The sequence below is a fragment of the Dendrobium catenatum genome, unplaced genomic scaffold, assembly GCF_001605985.2.
Source record: "Dendrobium catenatum unplaced genomic scaffold, ASM160598v2 original_scaffold_138396, whole genome shotgun sequence".
Taxonomy (NCBI): Eukaryota; Viridiplantae; Streptophyta; class Magnoliopsida; order Asparagales; family Orchidaceae; genus Dendrobium; species Dendrobium catenatum.
The window spans coordinates 2139-16515 of record NW_021456829.1 but is presented as its reverse complement, the minus strand read 5'-3'; the positions used below and the strand labels follow the sequence as shown (position 1 = coordinate 16515).

The window sequence follows — 14377 nt, the reverse complement described above, 5'->3', positions numbered from 1 at the left end:
TTATTACATCATCCGATTTGTCCCTCATACGACCCGAACAATTGAATAATGAATATCTCCTTCTTCCATATCATTGTTTGGTCTAATTTTTACAGCCTTAATAATTAATGAGACATATGTTACATTCATAACCACAAAAATTAGAACAATGCTAAAAATATTCAAAGAATAGATTTCTTAGAATTAATATAGCAAAGATTGACTGTATGATATGTAAGTTTAATGTATATGATATTAATGATTATCATTTTTATAATATTAGAAGATAAGGGATGTTTATATATATATATATAATCATTAAAGCTAAATATATTATAATAAAAGTATAAATGATGATAATTAATCATTATTATTATTTATTCACAACTACTAGAAAAAAATTGTTTTATTATTCAAAACTTTTAGTAATGAAGTATTTAATTAAGCCTCTTAGAATAATTTTAATTGTTTAGTTATAAATATATTTATATTAAAAAAATTTATTATAAATAATAAATTCATAATTATAGAAATCAATTATCTTATATCAAAAATATAAAATATTAATTTTAGTATTTATTTATATAATTTTTAATTACCCATTTAATCAGTAAAATTTATTAATTCTAATTAGCATTTTAATATATATTTAACATATAAATTTATCATATTAATTTCCTTAATATTATACTTAATAATATATTAAATATTTATCAAATATTATATTAAATTATATTTTATATAAAAAATGCAAAATAGTTTAGAATTTTCGTAGAGAACCAAAAATTGTTCATTGTTTTCTTTAGAAAACACACAACGTTTTCTTATTTAAAAAAAAAAAAACTTATTTGAATTTTCTCCTAAAATCTAAATCAGTTTTGTGATTTTGATTTTTTAATTATATATTTAAAATTAAACATATTAGGTGATACTCTTAAAAAAGAATTTTTATTAAGTCCGGACACCTGACGTAGCTCTACATCCGAACGCCAATAAAATGTCGCCACGTACTCTTACTCTTTTTACCGCGCGGCCAGACGACCCGACCCGAACCGGAACCCAATATTGCTATGTATTAGCTGATTTGTACATACCAGAATATTGATAGGTTTTGCTCGGTATTGCTCGGTAACGAGAAATACCATTTTGTCAAGACCAATACCTAGCAATACCGAGCAATACTCCTGTTTTTCTAGGTATTGCTTGGTATTGCTAGGTATTGTTCGGTATTGATCTTGACAGAGCGGTATTTCTCGTTATTGTCAAGCAATACCTAACAATATCGAGCAATACCTAGCAATACACGAACATAGCAATACCGGGTTTCCGTTCTGGGTCGGGTCGTTGGGCCGTGCGGTAAAGAGTAAGAGCACGTGACGATATTTTATTGACGTCCGGATGTAGAGCTACATAAGATGTTCGGACCTAATAAAAATTCCTCAAAAAATAGCCATGAGAATATTCATTGTGAATTTAGATTTTTGCGCCCAAAAAAAAATGAAGAACGTAAGCGCCTTTTTGCGGGGTAGCTAGACAGCTAGTAGCACGAGGAGCCGAACGCCATTCCATTTCCAGATTTTTCCTCTTACAAATCCGATCACGCCATCGTTCTCGTCGCCCTCTTTTGTGTTGATTTTATCGCTCTTGATCTCTCTCAGGCAGTCAACATTGCTGTGTTCTTCGGGGTAGAAAAAGATGCTTATGATTCGTTCTCTTCGCACCCAGCTGGGGCCTTGGGCTTCTCGCGCCTCCTTCTCCACCTCCGCCGCCGCTGTTGAAGCGGAGAGGACGATCCGTGACGGTTACCGGAACGATTGGAGCAAGGAGGAGATTAAATCGATCTACGATTCACCCATCCTTGATCTCGTTTTCCATGGTGTAAGTCCGTGGATTTCAAAATTATTCTAGTTATTTCGCTTTCTTTTCTTAAAGTGTTATTGTTGTATGTGTCCTTGTGTTTCTTATCTCTCACATTTTCCACTGAATCGTTTTTTTTGACGTGTTTTCTCCTCCTGTTCTGGAGCAATTGCTATCACTTGCAAATGTCTTCAGCTTGACATTCTATGTTGGTGCTTTTGGGTATAATGTGAAGCAGCCCTTGGCTAGGGATGTGAAATTTTGTAGTAAAATCTTGTGTTTGAGTGGATTAGTGGCGTATCTTATACAATTATGCAATTTGCATTGTTTCTCTTTGTGTTCTTTAATTTTTTTCCCCAAAAATGACCCTGCCCCGAAAACACGGACAATTGCACGCATCGCCTGGTTTACTGCGAAGCATGCGCAAACTTATGTTTTATTGGTTTTACGTCTAATGCCTTTAGTTGGTTCTCGTTGGTCTATGAGCCATTGTATTAGTGATAGTTCAAATGAATGCATGTGTTTCCTTTGAACTGTGAAACGTTAAGTGCACCAGGTGCTTTTGGCTGTGTTTGGTTTGATAGATATCTCGGAAAAGGGAAAGAAGGGTGATTTAGAGAAGAAGTTAATTTTTTTTTAATATTTGGTTACGAATGGGAATTCAAATAAAAAAATGATAAAAGTTTGACGGATGTATCTAATATCATAAATGATGGGTACCTCCTGAAAGTTTTCTATGTCTGTAGAGACAGAAGTTTGTTCTATGTTGATACATAGGTTAGATCTAATACATCTACTCTCTTAATCGGGTTATCGGAAGACTGAAGTTTTATGTGACCAAATCATCTAAGGCGACTCTCTCTAATCTTATTTGCCACACTTATCCTGTTTAGAAGTAACTAGGTTTTTTTTTTTTTTCATTCTTATCATGGAGTAGACAAAGAAGCCTCTGCATTGAACATTTGGTTTAATTATTGGGATATTAAGGTTCTAGTCCCTGTATTTTTGCGCTATGTTTTCAGTCTTCAAATGACTGTTTGTCTTGCATTTTAACTATTGAATTCTAAGAAAATAGGAAAAGCTTTAAATCACTGATGCTTGATTTGAATTTTCGCGATTTATGGCTTTTGACAGGCTCAAGTCCATAGGCATGTTCACAAGTTTCGGGAAGTTCAACAATGCACACTTCTATCTATTAAAACAGGTGGTTGTAGTGAAGATTGCTCTTACTGCCCACAATCCTCCAGGTATGACACTGGACTAAAAGCCCAGAGGCTAATGAACAAAGGTGCTGTAGTGGCGGCAGCAAAGAAGGTATATGTGAACTATGGTCTTTTCTTCTCTCCTTTAATTTAACATTTCAGTATCAGGAAACTATCCTTCATTTCCATTGCATGTTTATTAATTATAATGTTAATGTTAGGGGTTTGGTTGTTGAAGCCTTTCTTACAAGGAGGATGATTTTGCAAGTTATTAGTTTCTTGGTCTGTAGTCCTTGATGCATGAGATTGGTGAAAGGATTTCCTATTTTTTGTTTATGCATTTCATTTCCTAACAAAAGATTATTATCATCATCCACATCATCAAAAATCTTATACTAATCATTTGGGGTTGGCTGTATGAATACTCTTCCATTTATTCCCATTGAATGTTAGATGAGATGTTAACTCTATTTTTGCTTTTTTTGTAAATATATTATACTCATGTTACCTTAGGCCCACCCCTTTTTTGTCCTAATTCTTTCGCTTTAATCCTATCTACCCGCCTTTATTGGTGTATTTATTGTTGCAAATCCTTATCTTAATATTTACTATATTTTGTTTGATAGATATACTCCCTTTGCTACCCTTCTATAGTTATTCACATTATTTTTCTTAGCTTTGCTGAGCGTCAACTGCTTTTTATTCTCTCTTTTTTGCCACATGTTGTTTGGTTTTCAATGACTTGCAAAAACTTGTGGCCATATTGCATAATAGGTCCAATTGTAGTTATACAAAAATACAACTTAAATATCCATATATTATCTTATCTTATCTTACACTACTTCTGAGATAAATTTTTATTGCAACAATTCAATTTTGTACATTGCAAGTTTTTCCCTCAGCTATTTTCTTATTCTTAGTTCAAAGATAATTGAACTTATCACACCTAGTTCCTTGGTCTTACACTCTTACCAAATATTGTCAGATAATAGTTATAAAATTGAATTTAACATCCACTTAATTTCATGCATAAACTTGTTATTTGTCATCATAATCACATGCCCCTTATTGAAAAGTTTATTTCGCCATTCTTATCTTTATCTTGTTTTGAAAGATTATTTCTCCACCATTAGAACAAGGGAACAATGTCATCAACAAAGAACACAAGGTGTCATATTTCTTTTGTAAGCATCTCCTGCAACAATGAAAGAAAGGAAAAATAATAGACTTAATGTTGTTCCTTAGAGGGTGAGCCTAGAGCAAATGTTTTGGTTGCTTCCAGGGTGATATGGTGGTCACATTTTTCAATCTTGGAAGCAACCTCTATGTAATGTGCAGAAAAAGCTATGTGCATCAACCTATTTTGAAACCTTTCACCTTTTTTTCTTAATGCTTATCCATGTTGTATTTTGGTTGTGATTGAAATGTAATAATTTGAGCTGACGAATGTCAATTTCAATACCTGGAGTCGTAGAGGGACGAATAAGGCAAAGAGCTTGTCTGGCACTTGTTATCGCAATCAATTTTGTACCTAGTGTTGAAGAAGATGAAGTGGAATCGAATAATTTTCGCTATTTTGGAGTTGCGAAGTAGTTCAACCCTAGGTGTCGGGAGTCGCTTCTATCAGTTTTGTTATTCCCGTCGCTTAGAGTCAAGGGAGACGAAAGACCTTTAAATTACCGAGAGATGCAGGGGAAAAACAGCGAATTAGCTATATATATAGAGAGAGATTGTCAAGCAGAAATCAAGGGTGATGAGGTCATACTCAAGGGCAATGAAGTCGTGCAATCAAGAGCAGCAATCATGCAAGTGTGAGGTATTCACCCTAGGACGGGCACTGCAGTAAGAGAAAAAGATTCATTGGAAGTGAAGGAAATGTTAGTTTTCTTTTATAATGAAATTTGTTATTATTTTTTGTAGTAAAGTTTTAATGGGATAAGGGAAGAGTAGAAGATACATATATAATTTTTTATATTATTATTTAGTTTAAAAGTATTAATTTAAAATTTAGATTCTTTTAATTATAAATAATAGTCAATGGTGAATTCATTAAAAAAACAAAATAATGAGTGAAGTTACATATGATGTATTCTTTTTATTTAAATGAGAGAATATAAAAATATAGATATATGTTAAAGGATGAAAATTATTTTGTAAGAGTACATTTAAAATATCATTTATTTTAGAAAATAATAAGAAATAGAATGTGATTCATATTTTTAAAATGATTAGTGATAAATTTATATATAGAGAAAGGAGAGAAAGAGGGAGAGAGAGAAAGAGAGCAAAGTTATATAAATGACTTCTAATAACTAAAAGTCTAATTTAGAAATTAGATTTACAGACTAGAAATTTTCAAGTTAATAATATCTTGTAAAAAAATAAGAATAAGTTAGAAGAGGTATTGTTACTATGCTTACTATGTTATTTTATGAAGTGAATGAAATAGGTCTGTAAAACTAGAGTTTCATATCTTAATCTTATATCTTTTCTAATAATTGTAGAAGGAGATTGATATTCATTTCATTTTTGTAGTTTTGATGTTTACTTTCAGGCCAAGGAGGCTGGAAGCACACGTTTCTGCATGGGAGCTGCTTGGAGAGATACAGTTGGAAGGAAAACTAATTTCAGTCAGATACTGGATTATGTTAAAGAAATAAGGTATGCTTAAAATTTCTAAGTATAAAGTAGCTTTTGTTGTGAGTTGTTAAGCTGGGCTAAAAAGTTTTTCACTTTTTTTCCGCATTATTCCTTTACTTCTGAACCAAATTATTATGTCTTACCATACACTTCTCCTTAGCGATATCATTAATCCTTTATGCTATCTAAAAATAGTTAAAAAAAAGTGTTAATTCATGCATGATATTACATTTGGACAATCTCTGGTTGTTACATTAACCTGATTGCTGAATATGACTATTTCTGGACAATTTTATTTTTGAAAGCCAGACATACTTGCCAAGTGTTTCTAAAATTTATTTTAAGAGTTTAAGAAGGATCTTTAATAGCAATTCGACGGACTTTTAGTAAGTTGTGAGTTACTCATGTGTCCCCTCATTACCTAAAAGATTTCAATATATATATATATATATTTGTAACTACCATACTTACTATTCAATGAACAATAAAGACTGATGATCTAAGATGGACTTGAAATGTTGCTTATTAAATAACAAAATTTTAGCCATCTTTTATAATTGTGATGTTTTCAAAATGCAATGAATATATTGAATCTCAAGGAGATACTGTGTGCAGCACAAATTTCAGTAGCATAACAACAGAACGGGTTGATTTTTACAAATTTTAGAGACATCCACAATATACACTACTGATCAACACCAAGCATATTCAAACTATTAAATCTAATTATATCGATTCTTAGATCCACTAAAATACCATGTACACGGAACAAATTATCACAAATCACAATCACATACATCATTAAGAATTCGAAGTCTCATTTTTAGGAAAATGTGAATGAGTGAATTACCACTCATCATGCAACTAAATCATATTTTAATAATTATGAGGTAAATAACTGGAATATACATTATGGTAAGGTCCTTAAAAATTATAGGTTAGCATATTCATGCAAGATGACAAATAAATATTCAAACATCTAGTAGTGTGTCAAAGCTGAATGTTAAGAATATAAAAAGAATGCACGTATAGTTTGAATTAGATTATGTCAGATCCATTCATCATATTTGATGGAGTGGAAAGAAGGAACTCCATATACACAATTTGAATATGGAGGGCAGTTGATTGGCCTCACAAATAGTTTTCTTTCATCCATCAATAACCAATTTCAAACCACGAGCTCTTGTTTATAGAAATTAAATTTACAAGGAGAAGGCCAAATAATTTAAATTCAAATTTAAATCGAAGTGATAATGTGCTAGCTTCTAAAGTTCATCTTTGGTCATTTGAGAGGTTTGGTGTTCCACTTGACAAAAAACTGTATAAATATTTTTTCCAAGTACCATTTCATACATGGATCATTAGGAACGTGGAATTTGAATGTGGGATCTGGAGAAGCAACAACCATACTAATTTCTCTCGTTTAGAAGAATCAATAGATAATTTTTGAGGTTTGAATGCTCCTTAATAAGATAATGTATCTTCAATTTTGAAATTAGAATTTACAAAACATTTCAGGAGGATAAACCAAAACATGAGTTTTAGAATTGATTTTCCGACTTATTTAGAAGGAACCTGAGTCATTGATGTAATTTATTATATTTTGTTTGTATGAAGCATTCTAGATGTATACACATATTGCTAAGATTACTTTCATTATAGTTCTCAGCACTTCGCATCTCAATCACAACATTAGAATATTTCATATTATTCAGTTGAATTTGTTTTGTAATGCATCGTGCGATCATGTACATGTTGTACAAATGAAAACAAAATAAAAATTTGCATGCAGTGATAAAGAAACAAGATCTATAGGGTTTCTGTGGTCTATCCTTAAATAATCCCACATGATGCTTTGTCCTTAGCTTTATATACAATATCACCATATGTAAATTTAACAATAGGAAGATGCCAATGCAAAATTTAGATTTTTTCCAACTAGAGAAACATTAGTGGTTGTACCAATTATTTCTTTAAGGTATTTTAGAAATAAGAAATAATATAACATTTCTATTAGATACTATGACTTTGGAAACCCATGTAGTTTTACTGTTTCTCTAAAAAAAGTACTGCTATATAAGATACATTACTAATCATTGAACATTGAATAAAGTGAGCTGTTTTGGAAAATCTATTTGTTAATGTTAGTATACTATTATGTCATCTGGTAGTTCTTGCCAGTTCCAGCACAAAATTCATAGATAAGTCTACCCAAAAACATCAAAGGGACAAGAGAAGTGTATATGTTTGCATATTTTCAATAGTTTTGCCTATCTGACATGCTCGACACACATCTGGCATGACATGCATGATGCTGACAATCCTATTAATATGTCTTCTAAATGAAGGCTAGCAAAACTTACATTGAAGCAAACATATGTTTTATTTCAACTCATGTGTCTAGCCATGTCACCAAACATGAATTCCCAAATAATATAATCACTAAGAGAGGTTTTGGGAATGCAAAGTTTGCTACCTTTACCTTTGTAAAGATATCCATCTCTAACTATAAAGGTTATAGAAGGAACATGTCACATATCCATATGATCGAGATATTTCAAGTGAAAGTCAAGACGTGCCAATTACTCTTCTCACATTGTCTTAAAAATTCACACATTTGTATGTATAGAAGTTCAGACTTCAGAGTAGGGAAATGCAAGGCAGTGCATTCATAGTTTTATTCTTAATGCTAGGTGTATTGATGTAGGATGTCTTAGGGTTTAAGGTTCACTAATCCCAAGATCATTTTTATTCCAGGTGGGCTTGATCGAGTAAAGCCAAAGACGTCCCAACAAGACAAGGTACAACTAGGATATGATCAATATAACCTGGCTGGATTTAGGCTGGGATAGTGACTCACATGCTAACTAGTTCCAAAGAGGTTCGATCATGCTGGAGGGAGCATCCCACTTAGTGATCAGTCTGTTAGTTCACTCAAATCAAGTTTTTTATTCCCACTCAAATCAAGTTATTGTGGACGAGAGCCACATTTAGGGAAACTTGCATGTGTGGTTCTAGCCAGGCTTTCCTTAGGTGCAAACTTAGGAAGAGGCACAAGGAATATAAAATAATTCATTAGTTTCCTAACTATTTAATTTAGTTAAGATCATCCTAACTTTTACTTCGAGAAAGATCTATTTTAATGCTAATTCAGAAAAATGCACTTTATTTGTCATATGAAATTTGAGAACATATATTAAATTTTGCTGGAGTTAAAAGTTCACTCTAGAAAATAGAAACTAGCATGTAATAAACTTTAAAATATCTCAGTTATGCATGCAAACTAATTATTAATAATTTAGAACAAACAACAATATGAAAAATCACCAATTAGAAAATTTGAACCTCATGCCAACAACAACAGCAACAAGAAGTCTTTATCCCACTACATGAGGTGGGCTACATGAATTCTTTTTCTCCATTGCATCCTATTAAGAGTCAAAATCTCATTTAAATCTAATAAAAACGTCATTTATAAAACTTTCTAACCAATTTTTTTAGGTCTAACTCTACTTAGCATAGGTCTGATCTAATATATCTAATATCCTAACAGGGTTATTAGAAGGCTAGCGTTTTATATGGCCAAACTATCTAAGACAACTCTCTCTAATCTTATTTGCCATAGGAGCTACACCAATCTTTTCATTTATATAATCATTTCACTTTCTATCTCTAGATGTAAAGCCACTCATCTACTCAGGCATCCTCATCTTTGCAACACTTAATTTGATTTAATTCTCTTTTAATGGCTAATATTTTGCACTATATAGAATTGCAAGTCCCAACAACATTTTATAAAATTTTCTCTTAAGTTTGAAGGGTACTTTTCTTTCACACAACATGTCCGATGCATTTCTTTACTTCAACCAGATAACTTGAATTCTACTAATAATATTCTCATCTATTTCACCATTGCTTTGAACAATAGACTCGAGACATCTAATATGTGCACTATTTTTGATGACTTGATCACCCAAAGCCACAATCCTCCCACTAATATTACTGCTAAAATGGTTTTAGATAAATTCAAACAGATATATTTAGACTCTAAGGTTGATCTTTGTGATTCAAGTTTTTCATTAACTTGCTCTCTGGTCTTATCAACAAGAAGAATATCATCAGCTAAAAGCATATACCATGGTATATCCTCTTGCAAATGTCTAGTAATAACATCTATTGCTAATGCAAAATGATATGGGCTTAAATCTGATCCTTGCTGTAATTTATTTGAAATAGAAAAATATTTGGTCAAACAAACTTGTGTATGAACACAAATAACAGCTCCTATATACAGATCTTTAATTAGCCTCATTCCAGTACAAAGAAAATCAGTGGCCATGAGAAATCAATAGAATTAGAATCCCAACTGTATAAAATCACATCAGACTGGCTTGTGGCATTGATGATTACCCATCTTTATATTTAGTTCCTCTAGTAGCTCTCAAAACATTAGGAGAAGGATTAGTGGGTTTGGGTTCTTGAAGACCGATAGTATCAAGCTTATTAAGAAAGGCACCTTCTTTAACCATCATACTTTAATGGAAAAGCTCATTTATCTAAAATTCCAAGATTTAATCTTCATGAGCAATCTAAGTACTCAACTTCAAAGTAAACAGATTTTTCCGTCTGGAAGTTTAAAAATGCTTCCTGCGGCCATAAATGAAGATGATTTCCCCCATCGCTTGGAATCAGATTGAGAAGTGTAGCATGAACTAGAAGAGTTATAAATATCTGGAAAAGATGATTTTATTTTCCAACCTCCATATAGATCAGGAATAATTTTCTTTATGAAATAAATAAAAAATATCTTGGCTCTTGCTTGAGTAGAGAAAGGTTATGGGAAAAGTGATTTAGGCATAGAGATAGAACAGAATTTTGTCCCCAAAGCTATAAGAGTCTCCCAAGATTTTTTTTTTCAAACAAATCTTTTTTCTCCACATTCATTTCAATCATTAAAATGTAAATCTCGTAGACCCAAGAGAATCTGTCTTATTGCCTTCCAAAATCTTCACTTCAGTGATTGAAATATCATGGAAAGAACATTCATTCTTTTAGTTGGCCATTCAGGAATCAGATCCTGAAAAATTTGCCATAGTGAAAGGTTTTGTGGACCCAAGTTGGAGAAGGTAGCTTCTCCAGGTTGTGGCCCCCCCCCCCCAACACACACACGCACACCAACGTACAGGCGTAGTGGGTTAAAGGCTTGTTATTGTATTGAGTAGTGATAACACTTTTCCCTTTTGCTGTAGAGTCAGAAGAATGATTGCTTTCTTTATTTGTATAATGAGCTGTTTATTAATCGTTCCTCAATATATTAAAAAATTAACCTCAAGAGAATTAACAGGTTTATCAAGAAGGCCTTAGTCTGTTTCCGTTTACTGAGATCAGGAGAGGTAGAATTAGGGGTGTAAGTGAGCCGATGATGTAGGAAAAACTTGCCTATTGGTTTTCCCCATGTTGTTCGTTCCCTACCCTTTCTATTTCCTATGTAATGATGGCTCCAAAAGGAGAGGTGATTGCTGGTTTCCTTGGCAGATTTATGGTTGCTGTTTTCCCCATGCTGTCCGTTCCCCTCCCTTGCTATTTCCTATGTATTGATGGCTCCAAAAGGAGTGGAGTCTGCTGGTTTCCTAGGCAGATTTATGGCTGCTATTTTCTCTATTTTTATCTATATATGGGGGCTGTTTTGATGTAGAAAAGAGAGAGTTATGTGATAATTTTTGGAGCATGAAACCTGCGGGTTTGTGTTAGCTTGCGAGCTAACTTCTTTTCCTTTTCTCTTATATTTCACCTCGGTTTCCTATCTCTTTCTTCTTTTCACGATATCCACTCCACATGTATCCTTCTTCTTAAGTTTTTAGAAGTTGTAGTGTTCCTTTGTTTTTAATATTATTGATATCTTGTTTATGTTTGTCTATGTTTTAAGGAAGAAAGTTGTCTTTTAGTTTACAATCTTAATGTTATATATATTTTTTTATTGCATCAACAGAGCCGGCTCGAACTGGACTCCTTAAAGAGCTCACGAGTCGAGATTATTGAGCCATGAGTTCGGATTTGAGTTCGAGCTTGATGAGACTCAGCCCGCGAGCCAACTCGTAATAATATAACTGATTTTTAAATTAACTAAATATTTTTTCTCTAAACAAAATACGTACATAAACCCCAAAAGAAAATAAATGATGCTTTTTAAGAAATGTATAGCTGGATTTGAAAAAAAAAATAATTTTAAGGCTGCCAACCATTAGTAAACTAAAGTGAAGTACAACAGTTTTTTGGGAAAATAAACTGCAGCATTGAATAAGGGAAAAAAACTATTGCTATTCCCTAAGAAATAAAAAACAAAACTATTTCTCCTCTTCTCATGCAACAGCCACGCAACCTCTTTCTTCTCAGACAAATGCGAATACGCGATAAGTGATCGTCCGCTTTGATGGGATCTCACGAGCTACTCGTGAGCTCGTCTTTACCACGACGAGCAAAGCTCGACTCTAGTTCGAGCTCATAATTTGGCCAATGGGTCGAGCTCGAGTTATGCATGACTTGAGCGCGACTTGACTTGTTTTCACCCCTTGGTAGAACCAATCAAAATTTTCTTACCATCTCTGCCATGTGCAGTAAAAATATTAATATCATCCGGAGTTTCATAAGAATCATTACCAAGAAGGATTATTTTTGTAGTGTAAGCATGTCTTAGGCTACAACAGAATAAATTTTATATAAATCATATCATCAACGAGAACAAGAACTTTGGTCTCCAATAAAATAGCAATTGTCTGCACACAAAACAAAAACAAAAGCCATAATATTTCAACATTTGCTCTTTTACAGTCCCTTACTGTTGAATGGACATCATGTTATGCAAAATCTCTTGCATTAAATTTTATGAGGATTTTTGCAGTCTTTGCTCTAACATTTCTAGCAAGATTTGGGCCTGTGGCAAGCTGACGGTTCAAGGCTATCAGTGTCTTCATCTGGTGGAACCACTGCTTCATGCTTCTGTTGCACCATGCTTTTCAATATCAAACACTTTAGCATTTGGTTTGGTTTTTTTAATGCAAGCAGCTAAATCTTCTCAGCGCTCTTTTTTCTCACCCATCTCTTCTGGTTGAACTTTAAACACATCACTCATTCTTCTTTTTGATACCTCTTCTTCACTTGGATTTTGGTCAAAAACAATATCCAAGCTTTACATCATTACTGGACTGATACTATTTATAAGTATTTTCTCATATCAAAAGGACAAGGCATTCAACTTTTCTTTGTCTACCGGTTCATTCTCCTTTTACTCTCTCTTCCAATGCCCGGTTTTTTATGCTAAATTTCTTTGAATGTAATTTGCTATTGTAACCAATGCTGCAGGGACATGGGAATGGAAGTTTGTTGCACACTGGGTATGCTTGAGAAGCAGCAAGCGTTAGAGCTTAAGAAGGCTGGCCTTACTGCATATAATCATAATCTTGATACTTCAAGAGAGCACTATCCAAATATAATAACCACCAGAACATATGATGAAAGGTTGGAAACGCTTCAATATGTCCGTGAGGCAGGAATTAGTGTCTGCTCAGGTAGTTTATTTTCTTTAATTTACAGCAAATTTGTAGTAGTTTTTTAAGCAAAGAATGGTTGATGGAATTTCTTTTGGGGCATATTTTAGTATCAATAACTTCGTTGCAGTTTATGCCATGTAATTACTGTACTGTCCCATTAGAGAACATGCTGCTCTAAACCATTACTAAATTCAGTTTTGTGATTGCTTAGACTTAGGTTCTGAGATGGTCTTGCCGTTAAAGGAATTTATTTATCTTTTGAAATTGCAGAAATCCTACGAAAAGGTTCGTTGTTTATATTATGAAATGACATGCTGTTCACTTAAATTCAGGAGGAATTATTGGTCTCGGTGAAGCGGAAGAAGATCGTGTGGGTTTATTGCATACACTGGCAACCCTTCCTAACCATCCTGAGAGTGTTCCCATTAATGCTTTGGTTGCAGTCAAGGGTACGCCTCTTCAAGATCAGAAGGTAATCTTTAGGCTCTCTTTTTGTAAAATGGGGATGTACTAGAGCATATTTCTGATTTTTTAGGTGGTAAAACTCCTTTTCTTTTTGTTGCAATGCTTTATAATGTCTACTATGTTAGGGACATTTAATTAGAAAATGATAGATTTATTTCTTAGGGGCTGGTGGCAAATTTTGAGCATGATTTAAGCAAGATTGAACTCAAAATCTTGCTAAACAGTAAAAGATAAGAACTTAAACCCTCCAAAATGTTAAATTTTATTTCTCCCCCTATTTTATCCTAAATCTTTGATTTACTAAATCTGGGTATTTAACCAATTTTAGCTTAAATATGCGGAGTCTTACGAACTCCTCTTTTCCTTCACACATTAGTGATCCCATCAATGCCATTCCTACTATCACGACCCGGCCCGGATACTCGAATTAATGTAACAGGACCATGCTGTAAATTTGTTTCTTTCAAATGCATAATCAGTTAACAACTAACATCTCATAAAACTGAAAAGCCAATTATAAAATTGAACATATATATAAATCAGATTTTTACCTGTTTGCGTCGACCATCTTTGATCATGTTCTTATGTAAACGTATTCCTCTTTTTCAGCCATTCTGTTTTTTCAAAGAACTTTCCTGAAAATTTGGTTTAAAAGTTTGAGTTTACATAGTAAATTAAGTGGATACT

General features: G+C 33.1%; 1 protein-coding gene across 1 annotated transcript; it reads left to right on the top strand.

Annotated features, from left to right (window-relative positions):
* Positions 1–1459: 1459 nt before the first annotated feature.
* LOC110105323 (biotin synthase, mitochondrial-like) lies at positions 1460–13697 on the top strand (the record flags this gene model as incomplete). The annotated part of the gene is made up of 5 exons (XM_020834772.2): positions 1460–1857; positions 2971–3150; positions 5593–5699; positions 13038–13243; positions 13558–13697. Coding segments are annotated over exons 1-5 (816 nt in total), but the record flags the coding sequence as incomplete, so codon positions are not given.
* Between the last annotated feature and the right edge of the window lie 680 nt (positions 13698–14377).